The following is a 20,000-nucleotide window of genomic DNA, read 5'->3' as shown; positions in this document are numbered from 1 at the left end:
CATGCCGTCCCCTATATATATAAACATATATACACATACTGTATATCAAGTCATAAAAATGGGGTCCCACAGTAAATTTTTGGGGTCCCACTTTTTTTGTAAGCGTTTTCTTGGGTTTATTGCTCGCCATGACGACAACAATAACACGCGGGAGTCCTAATACCGGAAATGCAGTGTTTGTGATTGATAACACTTTCGGCGAATCGAAATGTAAGAATTTGTACCGGAAAGTGCATTGAAGTCGACCAATAATTCATTTGACCCGGCAAATATAAACAAAACAAAACACCGGCGGAAAGTGATAATCGGTAAAAAAATAATTTAAAAAATCTGCGTCCGGGGGACGAACGAACTTCCGGCATTTCGCGTTCTTTCTGATTTCAACACGTAAAAAGACACAAAAAGTGCGTTAACGGCAACACCGAGTATCAACTATCAAGTTTGGTTGTCTGGTGCTTGACTCTTTGCTTGGAGTGAGAAGACAAAGTCAAAAATAAAGAAAATGTGGATAAAAGACGAATAGTCACCTTGACACTATGGCTTCTTTTTTTTTGAGCTACAACAATTGTGTGGCTGATCAATAAAGAGTTGATTTATTGTTACACTTTGTTGTTTCTGCTTTGTCTACACAAGAAGCAAAAATACATTTTGATGAGATATTAGATAAAAGTGCTCCTTTTTGACAAATCTGATTGGTGAACATGACGCTGATAGGCAGGGCCCTTGGATTATTTGGGTCCCTGAATATGCATTTTTATTTTGGGGCCCAAACCCCTTACATATGTGAACCTTTTTTTTTCAACTTAAATTTAATTTGAGGTTCCTAACTGCATTCATAGGACATATATTGTTCAATAATTTATGTTTCTAGTGCGAACTAACAAATTTAACATCATTAAAAACTTCCTGAGACGACTTTTTGTTTGCGAGACCGAGACTAACTTGGAGAAATTGGCTACTATAGTCTTATCAGTGGCGGAGAAGGAAGGGGCTAGGGAAAGGTTTGCAGTATAATTTCATATTAAGAGCTTTTTAGTTCATTCATTGATATTTTGACTGAATAGCGCACGTAGGGCTGGGCGCTAAAACGATATCAGTATATATCGCCATAGACATGTAATCGATATTGATGAAAAATGCGTTCCATGCTAAGAGCCAATCGGGTACATTTTTTGATTTTTTTAAAGGAACGTTACTTCCTGGTCTCTCCATGTTTACATTTTCACACTATGCACTATTTTCTTACACTTTATGAAGCATTTCTTACATATTTCTTAGTTTTGCACCTACATTTTAAGAGTTTCTTGTTGGATGTTAAGACCTTATCGGCGCTCACCCTTTAGAGCACAGCTGTTACTTCTCAGGTTTCTCTCTGTTTACATTTTCACACTTTGCACTATTTTCTTACACTTTATGAAGCGTTTCTTAGATATTTCTAAGTTTTGCACCTACATTTTAAACGTTTATTGTTGGATTTTAAGACCTTATCGGCGCTCACCCTTTAGAGCACAGGTGTTACTTCTCAGGTTTCTCTCTGTTTACATTTTCACTCTTTGCACTATTTTCTTACACTTTAATGAAGCATTTCTTACATATTTCTTAGTTTTGCACCTACATTTTAAGAGTTTCTTGTTGGATGTTAAGACCTTATCGGCGCTCACCCTTTAGAGCACAGCTGTTACTTCTCAGGTTTCGCTCTATTTACATTTTTACACTTTGCACTATTTCCTTACACTTTATGAAGCATTTCTTACATATTTCTTATTTTTACGCCTTCATTTAAAGAGTTTATTGTTAAATTTTAAGACCTTATCCGCGCTCACCCTTTAGAGCACAGCTGCTACTTCCAGGTCTCTCCATGTTTACATTTTCACACTTTGCACTATTTTCTTATACTTTATGAAGCGTTTCTTACATATTTCTTAGTTTTGCGCCTTCATTTTAAGAGTTTATTGTTAGATTTTAAGACCTTATCTGCGCTCACCCTTTAGAGCACAGCTGTTACTTCCAGTTCTCTCCATGTTTACATTTTCACACTTTGCACTATTTTCTTACACTTTATGAAGCGTTTCTTACATATTTCTTAGTTTTGCACCTACATTTTAAGAGTTTATTGTTAGATTTTAAGACCTTATCCGTGCTCACCCTGTAGAGCACAGCTGTTACTTCCAGGTCTATCCATGTTTACATTTTCACACTATGCACTATTTTCTTACACTTTATGAAGCATTTCTTACATATTTCTTAGTTTTGCGCCTTCATTTTAAGAGTTTATTGTTGGATTCTAAGACCTTATCGGCGCTCACCCTTTAGAGCACAGCTGTTACTTCTCAGGTTTCTCTCTGTTTACATTTTCACACTTTGCACTATTTTCTTACACTTTATGAAGCGTTTCTTACATATTTCTTAGTTTTGCACCTACATTTTAAGAGTTTATTGTTGGATTTTAAGACCTTATCGGCGCTCACCCTTTAGAGCACAGCTGTTACTTCCAAGTCTCTCCATGTTTACATTTTCACACTTTGCACTATTTTCTTACACTTTATGAAGCGTTTCTTACATATTTCTTAGTTTTGCACCTACATTTTAAGAGTTTATTGTTAGATTTTGAGACCTTATTCACGCTCACCCTTTAGAGCACAGCTGTTACTTTCAGGTTTTTCTATGTTTACATTTTCACACTTTGCACTATTTCCTTACACTTTATGAAGCATTTCTTACATATTTCTTATTTTTACGCCTTCATTTTAAGAGTTTATTGTTAGATTTTAAGACCTTATCCGCGCTCACCCTTTAGAGCACAGCTGTTACTTCCAGGTCTCTCCATGTTTACATTTTCACAATTTGCACTATTTCCTTACACTTTATGAAGCATTTCTTACATATTTCTTCGTTTTGCGCCTTCATTTTAAGAGTTTATTGTTAGATTTTAAGACCTTATCCGCGCTCACCCTTTAGAGCACAGCCGTAACTCCCTGCCATTAAGTCTGCGGAGAATACTTCTTCTCAGGCTTCTCTATGTTCACACGTTGTACTATTTTCTTCCACTTTATGATGCATTTTTAACATATTCCTTATCGGGAGTGTGAAAGTGCGTTGGGCCTGAAGTTCCTACCTGGAGAAGCGAGGAGCGTTTGAACGCTTTGCCGCAATCCTGACATTTGTAAGGCTTCTCCCCCGAGTGAGACCTGCAAAATACAAAATATTTACAGCGGAGAAGGGAAATAAGACGCGCCGGACCGGACTTTCTTATGCACCTCTGATGATAGAGCAGCGCCGAGGAGCCCTTGAAGGCCTTGGGGCAGAGATTGCAGCGGTAGGGTCTCTCGTTGTTGTGGCTCCGCTGGTGGTGCGTGAGGCGGGACGACCACCTGAAGGTCTTGCCGCATTCCAAGCACTGGAAGGGATGCTCGGCCTGCTGGGCCGCCTCCGACGCCGCGACTATGTCCAGGACCACCTCCTCCACGGCGCCCTTGCCCGCCTCCCGCCCGCCGTCGTCGTCGTCCTCGGCCTCCTGGGCCGTGGCGAGGAGCGACGGGAAAGGGGACAGGGACGCCGAGGACTGCGGGGCTAAGAGTTCGGCTTGGACCACCAGGGCGGCGACCGAGTTCGCCATGAGCGGGGTAGTGCTGGTCTTCTTAAAGGCGCAGGTCACTTTTGGAGCATCGTCGAGGTCGTTAGCCTTTTGTTGACTGAGGGCTGCTGCTCACTGCTCCCCTCACCTCCCCGGGGGTGGAACAAGTAATGGGTGAAATGCGGAGGGTAATTTCACCACACCTAGTGTGACTATCAGTGGTACTTTAACTCAATTCCTTCCCCAGTCCACACAACGGTGACGTCACTTTTTTACTTCCTTTTTCATTCTGCCGAGCTGACATTTTTCATGTCATCAATCCGCACTGCGGTGTTTTCTCGCACTACAACAATAATCCGTCCATCCATTTCCTACCGCTTGTCCTCACTTAACCCTGAAGAGCTGGCTAGCTCACAATAATAAACATAAACAAACCTCTCCGGCTTCTAACGGCGTCGACTCGGCCTGGTGTTTTTCCTACGTCCAAAAGCCGAACGACGTCCGAATAAAGATCGTCAATAACGCGATGCGTTGAAACAAAACGATGATTGTTTAGTCATTTTAAAAAGTATTGAGGTGATTAGTTGCATACCGCAGTGCTAATCCACACAACCTTAACAATAAACAGCACACACTAACGTTCTCCGCCCGATACCGCCCTCTAAGAACGGCGACCGTGATTGGCTGTTTGCGGCGAAAGATGGCCTTTTCCTATTGGCTGTCCATTTCCTGCTCATTTATACCATCGCTACTTTTCTTTTTATATTATAATAATTATTATTATACATTATTAGAGAGGGGTTAAAACGTGTCTATTTATAATTTACACATCTCAATTGAATATGTAAAACTCTTTGTCGACGTTTCTCAATAGAATGTCGCATTTTGCTATGACGCAAAGCACACTGGGATATGTAGTGTTTGTGTTGCAGACAAGAACTAACTTCCGTCAAACTAAGAACGACGACCGTGATTGGCTGTTTGCAGCGAATGATGGCCTTTTACTATTGGCTGTCCACTTCCTACTGAGTCTTGCTCACATTTACCATCGCTACTTTTCTTTTTATATTATAATAATAGTAATTATATATTTTTGGAGCGCGGTTGAAACGTGTCTATTTATAATTTACACAACTCAATTGAATATGTAAAACTCTTTGTCAACGCTTCTCAATAGAATATCGCGTTTTGCTAAGACGCAAAGCACACTGGGATATGTAGTGTTTTGTTGCAGACAAGAACTAACTTCCGTCAAACTAAGAACGACGACCGTGATTGGCTGTTTTGTGGCGAATGATGGCCTTTTCCTATTGGCTGTCCACTTCCTACTGAGTCTCGCTCACTTTTACCATCGCTACTTTTCTCTTTATATTATAATAATACTAATGATATGTTTTTGGAGCGGGATTAAAACGTGTCTATTTATAATTTACACATCTCAATTGAATATGAATACGAAGGTCCTGAGTAGTCTTGGGTTCAATCCCGGGCTCGGGATCTTTCTGTGTGGAGTTTGCATGTACTCCCCGTGACTGCGTGGGTTCCCTCCGGGTACTCCGGCTTCCTCCCACCTCCAAAGACATGCACCTGGGCAGGGCCGGCCCGTGGCATAGGCCGTATAGGCAAATGCTAAGGGCGTCGTCCATCAGGGGGCGCCACGCCAGTGCCACAAATGTTGGAGAAAAAAAAGAAAAAAAGTTGGTACTATTATTTCTAAATACAAAAAATAATCCCACGTTAATTAAAATGCAAAGTAAAGCCTATATAATAGAAATATTATTTGTTACAACATTACGCCCCCCCGCCCCCTCCCTTCCCGTATCATGACTCTTTTTGGACGTCACCACATCAAAAAATCAACACAAGATGTCAAAACGGCCAAAACTGTCAGGTGCCCAGGGAAGAAATAAGACAAAAGAAGAGGAGGAGAAACGAGAAAAAGACAAGAGGTAGCAGGTAGGTAACGTTAGCCTACATGAAATTATTTGTCTGTTACAGAATGTGATAGTAACCTGGCTTTTTAGCATTAAGCTAATGTTACATGATTCGGCAATTGCTAATCAATAAATAGCTAGTTCTGTTTTAACGTCGGGTTAATATTGTGGAGGGGGCTAAATTGTTATGGAAAATAATAATGTAACGTTAGGTAATTACAGTACTCCCACCTTACATTCCTCAGGGACATTTGTATTAGATCTTTTAAGCAGGTGTTTTTTGTTTACATTGTTATTGCCTTCTGGTTAGCTAATGTTTGCCCTGCAGGTAATAGTCACTTTTCCACCCCTTTATATATTAGGTATAGTTGTAAGCCTAGTTGTTAAAGTGCACATCATTAATGTAAATTAAGCAATATGTATGTAAAAAATATTGTATTTCATATATTCATTTTTTATTTTTTGCATTCATTTATTTATTCATATTTTTTTTATCTTGTTAACTATTCTGATTGTTAATTTGCTTTCTTTAAGTAAAAAAAAGGTCAAAGACAAAGCTATTCGGTTTCTTGTGAGTATATACACTTCACTGCCGATGTGGGGGGGCGCCACCTAAAATCTTGCCTAGGGCGCCAGATTGGTTAGGGCCGGGCCTGCACCTGGGGATAAGTTGATTGGCAACACTAAATTGGCCCTAGTGTGTGGATGTGAGTGTGAATGTTGTCTGTCTATCTGTGTTGGCCCTGCGATGAGGTGGCGACTTGTCCAGGGTGTACCCCGCCTTCCGCCCGATTGTAGCTGAGATAGGCTCCAGCGCCCCCCGCGACCCCAAAGGGAATAAGCGGTAGAAATGGATGGATGGATGGAATTGAATATGAAAAACACTTTGTCGACGTTTCTCAATAGAATATCGCATTTTCGCTATGACGCAAAGCACACTGGGATATGTAGTGTTTTGTTGCAGACAGGAAATAACTTCCGTCAAACTAAGAACGACGAGCGTGATTGGCTGTTTGCGGCGAATGATGGCGTTTTCCTATTGGCTGTCCACTTCCTACGGAGTCTCGCTCACTTTACCTTCGCTACTTTTCTCTTTATATTATAATAATGATAATAAAATATATATTTGGAGATGGATTAAAACGTGTCTATTTATTATTTACACATCTCAATTGAATATGTATAACTCTTCGTCGACGTTTCTCAATAGAATATCGCGTTTTGCTATGACGCAAAGCACACTGGGATATGTAGTGTTTCGCTGCTGACAGAAAAAAAGTACCCCAGTGTTAAATTATAATTATGAGATTAAAAAGTCATTATTATGATATCAAAAGTCGAAATTATGAGATAAAAAAAGTCCTAACTATGAGATATGAGATGAAAATTGTGATATAAGAAATATGAGATTAAAAATGTCTTAATTATGAGATAAAAGGTCGAAATTATGAGGTAAAAATGTTGATGTTATGAGATACAAAAGTCATTATTTTGAGATGAATTTCAAAAATGTTTTATGCACCTTTTGTTAAAAAACGACAATGTTTTTTTAATGGCAAAAACACAAAGTATGCAATATTCCCCCCCAAAATACATATTCACAGTGGAATATTTGATGTGGAGTAAATGGAACCTAAAATAAGTCAATAGTTAATTTAAGAAAAAAAAGTTTTTTTTTAAAGAAATGAAAGTTAAAAAAAAAAAAATAAAAAAAAAAAAAAATATATATATATATATATATATATATATATATATATATATATATATATATATATATACATATATATATATATACATATATATATATATATATATATATATATATATATATATATATATATATATATAAAATTATGACATAAAAAGTCATTATTATGATATAAAAAGTCGAAATTATGAGCTAAAAAGTCATAATTATGAGATATGAGATGAAAAGTCAAAATTATTCAATAAGAAATATGAGATTAAAAATGTCTTGATTATGAGATAAAAGGTCGAAATTATGTGATAAAAAAGTTGAAGTAATGAGATACGAAAGTCATTATTTTGAGATGAAAAGGTCATGATTATGAGATTAAAAGTCCTACATATGAGATAAAAACATTTAAATTATGGGGGGAAAAGTCATAATTATGAGATAAGTCAAAATTATGAAATAAGAGAGTCAACATCCATTTATCCATCCATCCATGTTAAATAAAAAGTCATAATTATGAGATAAGAATGTTGTAATTATGAGTTTCAAAATCAAAATTATGAGATAAAAATGTCAATGATGAGATAAAAATGTCTACATTTTGAGATAAAGTCATAATTATAAGTTAAAAAGTTGCAATTATGACAAAAAAGTGGTAATTATGAGATAAAAAGTAAAAAAAATATATAAGATAAGAAAGTCATAATTATAAGGTAAAATTTTGAAGTTAAGATCATAATTAAGAGATAAAAAGTCGTAACAATGAGGGAAAAAAAATCGAAATTATGAAATAAATAGTCCTGATTATCAGATGGAAAGCTGAATTTATGAGAAAAGAAAGTTGAAATTATGTGATAAAAAGTCATAATTCTGACATAAAGTCTAAATTATAAGATAAAAAGTCAACATTTTGAGATAAAAATTAAAAACTGTGAGATAAAAAGTAAATATTGTGAGAGAAAAAAATGTAATTAAGAGTTAAAAAGTCGTACCTATGAGAAAAAAAAGTCACAGTTATGAGATAAAGTCAAAATTATGCGATAAGAAAGTCAAAATTACGAGATAAAAAGTCATAATTATGATGCAAAAAGTCTAAATTACGAGATAAAAAGTCATAATTATGATGCAAAAAGTCAAAATTATGAGATAAAAAGTCATAATTATGATGCAAAAAGTCAAAATTGGGAAATAAAAATATAATAATGAGATGAAAAGCTGAATTTATGAGAAAAGGAACTCGAAATTATGGGACAAAAAGGTTAACATTCTGACATAAATAGTTGAAATTATGAGATAAAAAGTCTAAATTACAATATATAAAAAGTCGTAATTATGAGCTAAAAAGTCAGAATCACAAGATAAGAAAATCAAAATTGTGAGATAAAAATACATAATTATGAGATAAAAAGTGTGCCTCTCAATTATTTTCTGTTGCGTGAATAAAGATACAATGTTATGCAGAGGTGTACTTACAGCATTTTAATAGATTTATATTTTCTTCTTCCTCGGGGGCAAACGCAGTACGTGTCAAACGTGCGACAAAAAACATGAGAGACAGTCTTCCTTGCACATTGTGTAGTATTTATTTCACCAAGGCACGTAGTTCACATTGAGGCCAATCAGTGTCTGGAAGAGCATTGAAATATCCGCTTCTATTTGTGGCAGAGAGGAGTACAAACGGTATAAAACGTACAAAAGCACGGGAGACTTGCTCCTGTGCGGCGCAAAAAAAATAAATAGTTCCACGGAGTTGCATCAATAAATACTGTAACACAGGTGGTCCAGGTGATATTATGGGAAACACACACACACACACATACGCACACACACACACACACATACACACACACACATACACAAGCACTGTACAACAATTTACATTCATGTACAATCATGTACACCTCCACATTAAAGAGTGTCACAATACATAGTATTTTAAGACTTTATCTTCAAAAAATATATATCTTTCAAGATCCCAAAGCACGGTTTCAATTGTCGGCGTCCGAGAGGCTCGTCCTCCCGGTTTGTGCAAAGAATCCAATCAGGACCTTCAGTGCTCAGCAGCGACTCCAACACAGAAACTCTCCATTGTGGATTGCATGAATATTCATGAGAAGGACAACATGAATATTCATGAGAAGGACAACATGAATATTCATGAGAAGGACAGCATGAATATTCATGAGTAGGGTAGTTCATGGCACATGGGTTACTTTAACACAGGGGTGTCCAAACTTTTTCCACTGATGGGGGGGGCACGCTGAAAAACTGAAGCATGATATTTTTCATAAACTAACACAATATATCGACCCTTCGAATTGGTCCCGGGGACCCAATAGGGTCTCGGTCATAAAAATGTTAAAAATAAGTCATATATTGTTATTTTTTTATTTAACACTTACGGTATATTTCTTGAACAATTTTTATTATTTTTTTTAAAGAAAAAAAAAAAAAAAAAAAAAAAAAAAAAATCACACTAAAATCCTTGGGGATCCAAAAGGGTCCCATTTATAAAAGTGTTAAAAATAAGTCATTTATTGTTATGTTTTATTCAACGCTTATGTGAAATCTCTTGAACAACTTTTTAAAAAAACAATTTTTTAAGAAATGAAAGTAAAAAAAAAAAAAAAATCACACTAAAATCATTGGGGATCCAAAAGGGTCCCACTTATAAAAATGTTGGAAATGACTTAAAAGTGAGTCATATATTATTATTTTTTATTCAACGCTATTAAAATTAAATTAATTTAAATTGTTCAAGGAATTAAAGTTAAAAAAATAATCCCACTAAAGTCCTTGAGGATCCAAAAGGGTCCCATTTACAAAAATGTAAAAAATTAGTCATATGGTGTTATTTTTTATTCAAGACTTGCTGTAAATCTCTCCAACGACTTCAGTTTCTGTCTGTCGATTTAAAGTACATTTGTATTGTTTTTATATGATATGCGCTTTTTATCAAAGAAAACCCTGTTTTTTTGTGTCAAAAACACAAAATATGAAATAAATATTCACAGTGGAATATTTGATGTGGAGTAATTGGAGCCTTAAATAGGTCAATAGTTCATCAATTTAATTCACTTTTTTTTTTTTTTTTTTAAAGAAATGAAAGTTAAAAAAAAGAAATAATCCCACAAAAATCCTTGGGGATCCAAAAGGGTCTCACTAATAAAAGTGTTAAAAATAAGTCATATATTTTGTTATTTTTTATTCAACGTTTACGGTATATCTCTTGAACAACTTTTTTTTTTTTTTAAGAAATAGAAGTTTAAAAAAAAAAAATCCTACTAAAATCCTTGGGGATCCAAAAGGTTCCCACTTATAAAAGTGTTAAAAATAAGTCATATATATCATTTTATTTATATATATTTTTACTTTCAACACTTAAATCTCTTGATAATTTTTAAAGATCCATCCGTCGATTATAAGTTTTTAATAATTTTCACGTTTGTTTTAATGTTAAGTTTAAATATTTTTTATTTTTTTGCAAATACACAAAATATGCAACATTTTCCCCCAAAACATTTAAAAGTGGAATATTTGGAGTGAAGTAATTGGATCCCTTAAATATGTCAATAATTCATAACAACACTAATTTTAATGCAATATTACTTTTTGGCATATTACAGTTTATTATTATAAAAAAAAAAATCCTACAACATTTTCGGGGGATCCAAAAGGGTCCCACTCATAAAAGTGTCAAAAAAGGTCTTTAATTTATTTAAAAAAAAAAAGGTTTTACTTCCAACCCTTTAATCCTGGGATTAAATTCAGGTCTATCTATCTATTTTTAAATTATTATTATTATTATTATTATTATTATTTTTTAATGTGTTAGGTCTTTTTTGTTAAAACCCTGTTTTTAAGGCAAAAACACAACATATGCCTCATTCCCCCACCCCTAAAATATTTCATTTTATTTATATATATTTTTACTTTCAACACTTAAATCTCTTGGTAAGTTTTTAAAAAATTTTCATTTTTGTTTTAATGTTACATTTAAATTATTAGTTGTTTTTTTTGCAAACACACAAAATATGCAACATTTCCCCCCAAAATATTTCAAAGTGGAATATTTGGAGTGAAGTATTTGGATCCCTTAAATATGTCAATAATTCATAACAACACAAATTTTAATGCAATATTACTTTTTGGGATATAACAGTTTATTATTAGAAAAAAAAAATCCTACAACATTTCCGGGGCACCCAAAAGGGTCTCACTCATAAAAGTGTCAAAAAGGTCTTTAATTTATTTTTTATTTTTTTTAAAGTAATTGTTTTAATTTTTTTTTTAACTTTCAACACTTTAATCTTGGGATTAAATTCAGGTCTATCTATTTATTTTTAAATTATTATTATTATTTTTTTTAATGTGTTAGGTCTTTTTTGTTAAAACCCTGTTTTTAAGGCAAAAACACAAAATATGCCTCATTTCCCCACCTAAAATATTTCATTTTATTTATATATATTTGTACTTTCAACACTTAAATCTCTTGATCAGCTTTAAAGATCCATCTGTAGGTTATACGTTTTTAATAATTTTCATGTTTGTTTTAATGTTAAGTTTAAATCACTTAAACAGGCTAACCTCCTCCAACCTCCGAGGACAAAGCTCCCAACAATGGGAGGCCGGGCTTTCTGCTACGCCGCTCCCAGTCTGTGGAGCGCTCTCCCTGACCACCTGAGGGCACCACAGACTGTGGATGCTTTTAAAAAAACTGAATTTCTTTAAAAAAAAAACTTTTTATTTTAGATGTATGCATACTAGTTCTAGCTATTAGGCTATTCTAGTTTTTATTTTTATTTATTTGTATTATATTTTTATTTGTATTTTGTTAATACATTGTAGCACTTTGAGGTTGCTTTTTACAAATAAAATCTATTTTTATTATTATTAAGTAATTGGATCCTTAAATATGTCAATAATTCATAACAACATTGATTTTGATTCATTATCATTTTTCCAGCAATGACAGTTTTAAGTCAAAACAAACAGCCTGCATGGCAGTTTTGTCTTATTAGAGTCAAAATTGCAACTTTTGCCCTTACATTTCACCCATTTGCTCTTTTATTACATTTGTTTTTTTTTTCAAATGTAATCTTATTTTTTAGAAAAGAAAACGAGCCCCTCCCCTGGGGCCACACTTTGGACACCGCTGCTTTAGGGCACTGGGGTGCGACCAAAACAAAAAGGTGACTGTCTGAAGAAGTGAAAGAAGAGCAAGGAGGCACAAGAGTAACAAAGTATGTGCTCAAACAAAGTTCACGTGGATAAAGAAGGTGAGAGTGACACGATACAACTTCAAATAAATAACATTCAATAAATTACTGACAGTCAATAAATAAATAAATACAAATAATAATAATAATAATAATAATAATAAATAATAATCACCATGATGTTATTGTAGTCTTTGGCTCACTACGTGTCATCAGCTGAGGCCTCCAGGAACGCTATTGGCTGCAGTGACCCCCCTGCTGTGCGTCCCCCCCACCCCCCCTGCTGTGCGAGCGCTTACGACTGAACGGCGGCGACTTTGGGCTTGAGGCTGATGAAGGCTCGGTACGCCCAGTCGCAGAAGAGCTTGAAGTGCTGGAGGAGCTCCTGGCTGGACTGCAGCACGTCGAACTGGTAGGGCAGCTCCGGGGGCAGGGAGGGGGCCACGGGGGCCAGCTTGGGCGCCTGGACCCTCAGCATCTGTCGGGCACAGCGAGGACGCTCAGTTAGGGGCTGATTTTTTACACACAACATTTTTATACACTGAATTTTTCTAAACTGATTTTTTACAATCTGAATTTTTATGCACTGAATTTTTTTTAACTGAATTTTTACACACTAAATCTTTATACACTGAAATTGTTTTAACTGATTTTTTTACACATTGAATTTTTATACACTGAATTTTTTAAACTGAATTTTTTAAACTGAATTTTTACAATAAAATTTTATACACTGAACTTTTTTTTAAACTGAATTTGTATACACTAAATCTTTATACACTGAATTTATTTTAACTGATTTTTTACACACAAAATTTTTAGACACAGAATTTTTCTAAACTGATTTTTTACAATCTGAATTTTTATGCACTGAATTTTTTTTTACTGAATTTTTACACACTAAATCTTTATACACTGAAATTGTTTTAACTGATTTTTTTTACACACTGAATTTTTATACACTGAATTTTTTAAACTGAATTTTTACACTAAATTTTTATACACTGAATTTTTTTTAAACTGAATTTTTATACACGAAATCTTTACACACTGAATTTATTTTAACTGATTTTTTACACACACAATTTTTAGACACAGAATTTTTCCAAACTGATTTTTTACAATCTGAATTTTTATGCACTAAATTTTTTTTAACTGAATTTTTACACACTAAATCTTTATACACTGAAATTGTTTTAACTGATTTTTTTTACACACTGAATTTTTATACACTGAATTTTTTTAATTACATTTTTACACACTGAATTTTTATACACTGAATTTTTTTAACTGAATTTTTATACACTAAATCTTTATACACTGAATTTATTTTAACTGATTTTTCACACACAAAATTTTTAGACACAGAATTTTTCCAAACGGATTTTTTACAATCTGAATTTTTATGCACTGAATTTTTTTTAACTGAATTTTTACACACTAAATCTTTATACACTGAAATTGTTATAACTGATTTTTTTGCACACTGAATTTTTATACACTGATTTTTTTAAACTGAATTTTTACACTAAATTTTTATACACTGATTTTTTTTTAAACTAAATTTTTATACACTAAATCTTTATACACTGAATTTATTTTAACTGATTTTTTACACACAAAATTTTTAGACACAGAATTTTTCCAAACTGATTTTTTACAATCTGAATTTTTATGCACTTTTTTAACTGAATTTTTACACACTAAATCTTTATACACTGAAATTGTTTTAACTGATTTTTTACACACAAAATTTTTAGACACAGCATTTTTTCAAACTGATTTTTTACAATCTGAATTTTTATGCACTGAATTTTTTTTAACTGAATTTTTACACACTAAATCTTTATACACTGAAATTGTTTTAACTGATTTTTTTTACACACTGAATTTTTATACACTGAATTTTTTAAACTAAATTTTTACACTAAATTTTTATACACTGAATTTTTTTAAACTGAATTTTTATACACTAAATCTTTATACACTGAATTTATTTTAACTGATTTTTTTTACACACAAAATTTTTATACACAGAATTTTTCTAAACGGATTTTTTACAATCTGAATTTTTATGCACTGAATTTTTTTTTTACTGAATTTTTACACACTAAATCATTATACACTGAAATTGTTTTAACTGATTTTTGTACACACTGAATTTTTATACACTGAATTTTTTTAACTGAATTTTTACACTAAATGTTTATACACTGAATTGTTTTAAACTGAATTTTTATACACTAAATCTTTATACACTGAATTTATTTTAACTGATTTTTTACACACAAAATTTTTAGACACAGAATTTTTCTAAACTGATTTTTTACAATCTGAATTTTTATGCACTGAATTTTTTTTAACTGAATTTTTACACACTAAATCTTTATACACTGAATTTGTTTTAACTGATTTTTTTTTACACACTGCATTTTTATACACTGAATTTTTTTAACTGAATTGTTACACTACATTTTTATACACTGGAAAAAAAATTTAACTGAATTTTTATACACTGAATTTTTTAAAACAGATTTTTACATACTAAATCTTTATACACTGAATTTATTTTAACTGATTTTTTACACACAATATTTTTAGACACAGAATTTTTCTAAACTGATTTTTTACAATCTGAATTTTTAGACACAGAATTTTTCTAAACTGATTTTTTACAATCTGAATTTTTATGCACTGAATTTTTTTTTAACTGAATTTTTACACACTAAATCTTTGTACACTGAATTTGTTTTAACTGATTTTTTTACACACTGAATTTTTATACACTGAATTGTTATACTAAATTTTTATACACTGAGTTCAAGGCCCCGGGGGCCAGATCTGGCCCGCCACGTCATTTATTTGATAAATGTATTTATTTTATTTTAAATGTGTTATGTCTTTTTTGTCAAAACCCTGTTTTTTAAGGCAAAAACTGACAGGTTTTTGTTTTTAGTTTTTTTAATCTCATTAAAATCCTTGGGGATCCAAAAGTGTCCCACTCATAAAAGTGTTAAAAATAGATCATAATTTGTTTTAATACTTTCAACACTTAAATATTTTGATAATTTGTTTCTTTTTTTTTTTTAAATCCCACACATTTTTTGTTTGACCCAAAAGGGTCCCACTCATAAAAGTGTCGAAAAGGTATTTAATTTAATTTTTGAATTTAAAAACTTTTTTTTTTTTTTTACTTCCAACGCTTTAATCTCGGGATTAAATCCAAGTCTATCTGTTGATACATTTATTTATTTTATTTTAAATTGTAAACATTTTTAAACCCCGTTTTTTAAGGCAAAAACTGACAGGTTTTTGTTTTTGTTTTTTTAATCTCATTAAAATCCTTGGGGATCCAAAAAAGTGTTAAAAATACATCATACATTTTTTTTTAAATACTTTCAACACTTAAATCTCTTGATAATTTTTTCTTATTTAAAAAAAAAAAAATCCCACAAAATTTTCCGGGGACCCAAAGGGGCCCCACTCATAAAAGTGTTAAAAATAGATCATACATTGTTTTATACTTTCAACACTTAAATCTCTTTTAAAAAAAAAATTCTGATTTTTTTTCTAAACCCCACTAAATTTTCCGGGGACTCAAAAAGGTCCCGCCCAATCTGTTGATAAATGCATTTATTTTATTTTAAATGTGTTATGCCTTTTTTGTCAAAACCCTCTTTTTTAAGGCAAAAACTGACAGGTTTTTGTTTTAGTTTTTTTAATCTCATTCAAATCCTTGGGTATCCAAAAGGGTCCCACTCATAAAAGTGTTAAAAATAGATCATACATTTTTTAAATACTTTTAACACTTAAATCTCTTGATAATTTTTTCTTATTTAAAAAAAAATCCCACTAAATTTTCCGGGGACCCAAAAGGGTCCCACTCATAAAAGTGTTAAAAATAGATCATAATTATTGTTTTTATACTTTCAATACTTAAATCTCTTGATCAGCTTTAGATCTATCATTCGCTTATACGATTTTATTATTTTTTTCATGTTTGTTTTAATGTTAAGTTTTAATTACTTGTTGTATGCCCTTTTTGCAAAAAAACTTTGTTTTTTTTAGCAAACACACAAAATATGCAAGAAGTGGAATATTTGGAGAGAAGTAATTGGATCCTTAATTATATCAATAATTCATAACAACATTGATTTTGATTCATTATAATTTTTTAGGAAATGAAAGTTTTAAACATTTTTTATTTACATTTAAAAAAAATCCCATTAAAACCCTTGGGGATCCAAAAGGGTCCCACTCATAAAAGTGTTAAAAATAGATCATATATTTTTGTTTTACTTTCAACATTTTTCCTTATTTTTTTTAAAAATCCCCCAAAATTTTCGTGGGACCCTTCCACTCATAAAAGTCTCAAACAGGTCTTTAATTTAATTATTATTTTGAATTAATTAATTTTTTTTACTTCCAAAGCTTTAATTTTAGGAATAAATTCATGTCTATCTGTTGATGCATTTCTTTATTTTATTTTAAATGCAAAACATTTTTAAAACCCTGTTTTTTAAGGCAAAAACTGACAGGTTTTTGTTTTTGTTTTTTTAATTTCATTAAAATCCTTGGGGAACCAAAAGGGTCCCACTCATAAAAGTGTTAAAAATAGATCATACATTTTTTTTAATACTTTCAACACTTAAATCTCTTTATAATATTTTCTTATTTAAAAAAAAATATCCCATTAAATTTTCCGGGGTTTTGGGTCCCACTCATAAATATAAATATATATATATATATATATATATATATATGTATATATATATATATATATATATATATATATATATATATATATATATATATATATATATATATATATATTTTTTTTTTTTTAACTTCCAATGCCTTAATCTCGGGATTAAATTCAGGTCTATTTGTTGGAATTTCTTTATTTTATTAGAATTTTTAAAACATTTTAAAACCCTGTTTTTTAAGGTAAAAACTGACAGGTTTTTGTTTTAGTTTTTTTAATCTCATTAAAATCATTGGGGATCCAAAAGGGTCCCACTCATAAAAGTGTTAAAAATACATCATACATTTTTTTAAATACTTTCAACACTTAAATTTTTTGATCGTTTTTTCTTATTTAAAAAAAAATCCCACTAAATCTTCAGGGGACCCAAAAGGGTCCCACTCATAAAAGTGTCCAAAAAAATAAAAAATAAATAAAATGAAATAAAATGAAATAAAATGAAACAAATTAGAATAAAATAAAATAAAATAAAACAAAAATAAAATAAAATAAAATAAAATAAAATAAAATAAAATATATATATATATATATTTCTTTTCTTTTATTTTTATTTTTGAATTCAGGTCTATCTGAAAACAAACAAACTGGAAAAGAGTGTGACGGAGGCCTTAAAGGCTGGTGGGTACCTGGTGGTGCAGCAGGTTGATCAGCGACTTCATCTCCTTGATCACCTCCACCAGCTTGGGCAGTGCAGGGTGGTGGTGCTTCTTGGAGACCCTGTTGAGCCACTCGAAGTGGTGCTCGTACAGCTTCAGGTCGGCGTGGAGCTGGGAGAGCGTGGGCCTCAGCTGGGGGGGGCACAAGGGAGTGGTGAGATGGTGCTGTCGCCTGTAACCAAGGCCACACCCGGACGCAGCGTTACCTGAAGATTGTGGAGGTCGTGCGCTGACCTGTTGCTCATTTCCGGCAAGGACCGGAACCTGTGAGGCTCGGCGTCAGAGTCGAACGCGTGCGCCCTCTGAAAGGGGAAAGACAAGGTCAGGCGGGGTTTCCTGCGCTCTCAGACGGTGGCGCGAGAGACTGGAGGTGACGCGGGTGAAGAGACCGGGCTGCGGAGCTGGTGCTGAGCGCCGGGACGGACAAGCTGAATGATCAGGTATCGGACACCTCGGTCTCCTTAGACGCATCCTTGCTCGTCCATGCGGACTGGACACTGGCCGAGAGTTAGTGGTTGCTTTGTTGGGTCTGCTCCTGTCTCTGACCATGCTCCACCCACCCCAGCAGACGATGGCGTGGAACACCGCAGAGGCCCCCACAGTGTATATTTTTTATTTATTTATTTATTTGTAGCTGTATGTATAAATGTCTGGTTGCATCAGCTCTGCTCTTTTAATGTCCTTTGTGTCCTTTGATGTTTGATGTTTCCCTCTTACCTCACATGCTTATGTGTGCTATGGCTATGAGTTTTTTTTAACCTCCTCCAACTTCCGAGGACAAAGCTACGTAACAATGGTAGACCGGGCTTTCTGCTCCACCGCTACCAGTCTGTGGAACGCTCTCCCTGACCACCTGAGGGCACCACAGACTGAAAATCCGAATTTCCCCTTCGGGGATTAATAAAGTATTTCTGATTCTGATTCTGATTCTCACTCCGGGGGCCGTACAGTCTGTCGGGGTCATCTGAATGAGCAGGTTATTGGACACTGGCCAAGAGTTAGTGGGCGGCCGAGGGTGGAGTCGGCTCTTTTGGTTGCTTTGTTGGGTCTGCTCCTGTCTCTAACCATGCTCCCCCCACCCCAGCAGACGATGGTGTGGAACCTAGCAGAGGCCACCACAGTGTATATGTTTTTACATTTTTTTTTATTCATCCATCTTCTTCCGCTTATCCGAGGTCGGGTGGCGGGGGCAGCAGCCTAAGCAGAGAAGCCCAGACTTCCCTCACCCCAGTCACTTCGTCCAGCTCCTCCCGGAGGATCCCGAGGTGTTCCCAGGCCAGCCGGGAGACATAGTCTTCCCAACGTGTCCTGGGTCTTCCCCGTGGCCTCCTACTGGTCGGACGTGCCCTAAACACCTCCCTAGGGAGGCGTTCGGGTGGCATCCTGACCAGATGCCCGAACCACCTCATCTGGCTCCTCTCCATGTGGAGGAGCAGCGGCTTTACTTTGAGCTCCCCCTGGATGACAGAGCTTCTCACCCTATCTCTAAGGGAAACCCCCGCCACCCGGCGGAGGAAACTCATTTGGGCCGCTTGTACCCGTGATCTTGTCCTTTCGGTCATAACCCAAAGCTCATCACCATAGGTGAGGATGGGATTGAGATCGACCTGTAAATTGAGAGCTTTGCCTTCCGGCTCAGCTCCTTCTTCACCACAACGGATCGATACAGCGTCCGCATTACTGAAGACGCCGCACCGATCTCACCATCCACTCTTCCCTCACTCGTGAACAAGACTCCGATGTACTTGAACTCCTCCACTTGGGGCAAGATCTCCTCCGCAACCCGGAGATGGCACTCCACCCTTGGAGTTGCTGATTTTCATCCCAATCACTTCACACTCGGCTGCGAACAGAGTTATTTAAATTATTATTATTATTTTTTTAAATGTATATATTTATTTGTAGCTGTATATAGAAATGTCTGGTTGCATCAGCTCTGCTCTTTTAATGTCCTTTGTCTTCTTTGATGTTTCCCTCTTTCACACATGCTTATGTGTGTTATGGCTATGAGGTTTTCCCCCCCCTTGGTCTCAGTCTGGACCCCTGGCTTGAAATGAATAGCGTTTACCTGTTGCTCACCTTTTTTGTAAAGGGTGCCGGAAGTTGGCAGACCCCTTTCTATCTCCCTGTTATGTTTGTCTGCTCTTGAGGGATTG

General features: G+C 34.1%; 2 protein-coding genes across 2 annotated transcripts in view; both read right to left on the bottom strand.

Annotated features, from left to right (window-relative positions):
• The window catches only part of znf628 (zinc finger protein 628), a 29,190-nt gene extending 24,935 nt beyond the window's left edge, over positions 1–4,255 (bottom strand). Inside the window, exons 1-2 of the mRNA XM_061957358.2 lie at positions 3,258–4,255; positions 3,116–3,188 (exon numbers count right to left, since the gene is read on the bottom strand). Of these exons, the coding sequence (XP_061813342.2) occupies positions 3,116–3,188; positions 3,258–3,616 (432 nt within the window). The 5' untranslated portion in view covers positions 3,617–4,255. The remainder of the gene's footprint in view (positions 1–3,115; positions 3,189–3,257) is intronic.
• An 8,463-nt stretch (positions 4,256–12,718) lies between these two features.
• The window catches only part of il11a (interleukin 11a), a 62,085-nt gene continuing 54,803 nt past the window's right edge, over positions 12,719–20,000 (bottom strand). Inside the window, exons 3-5 of the mRNA XM_061958817.2 lie at positions 18,051–18,146; positions 17,815–17,976; positions 12,719–12,901 (exon numbers count right to left, since the gene is read on the bottom strand). Coding sequence (XP_061814801.2) covers positions 12,719–12,901; positions 17,815–17,976; positions 18,051–18,146 — 441 coding nt within the window. The remainder of the gene's footprint in view (positions 12,902–17,814; positions 17,977–18,050; positions 18,147–20,000) is intronic.

Source organism: Nerophis lumbriciformis, linkage group LG04, assembly GCF_033978685.3.
Source record: "Nerophis lumbriciformis linkage group LG04, RoL_Nlum_v2.1, whole genome shotgun sequence".
Classification (NCBI taxonomy): Eukaryota; Metazoa; Chordata; class Actinopteri; order Syngnathiformes; family Syngnathidae; genus Nerophis; species Nerophis lumbriciformis.
This window is presented reverse-complemented; position numbering and strand designations above follow the sequence as displayed.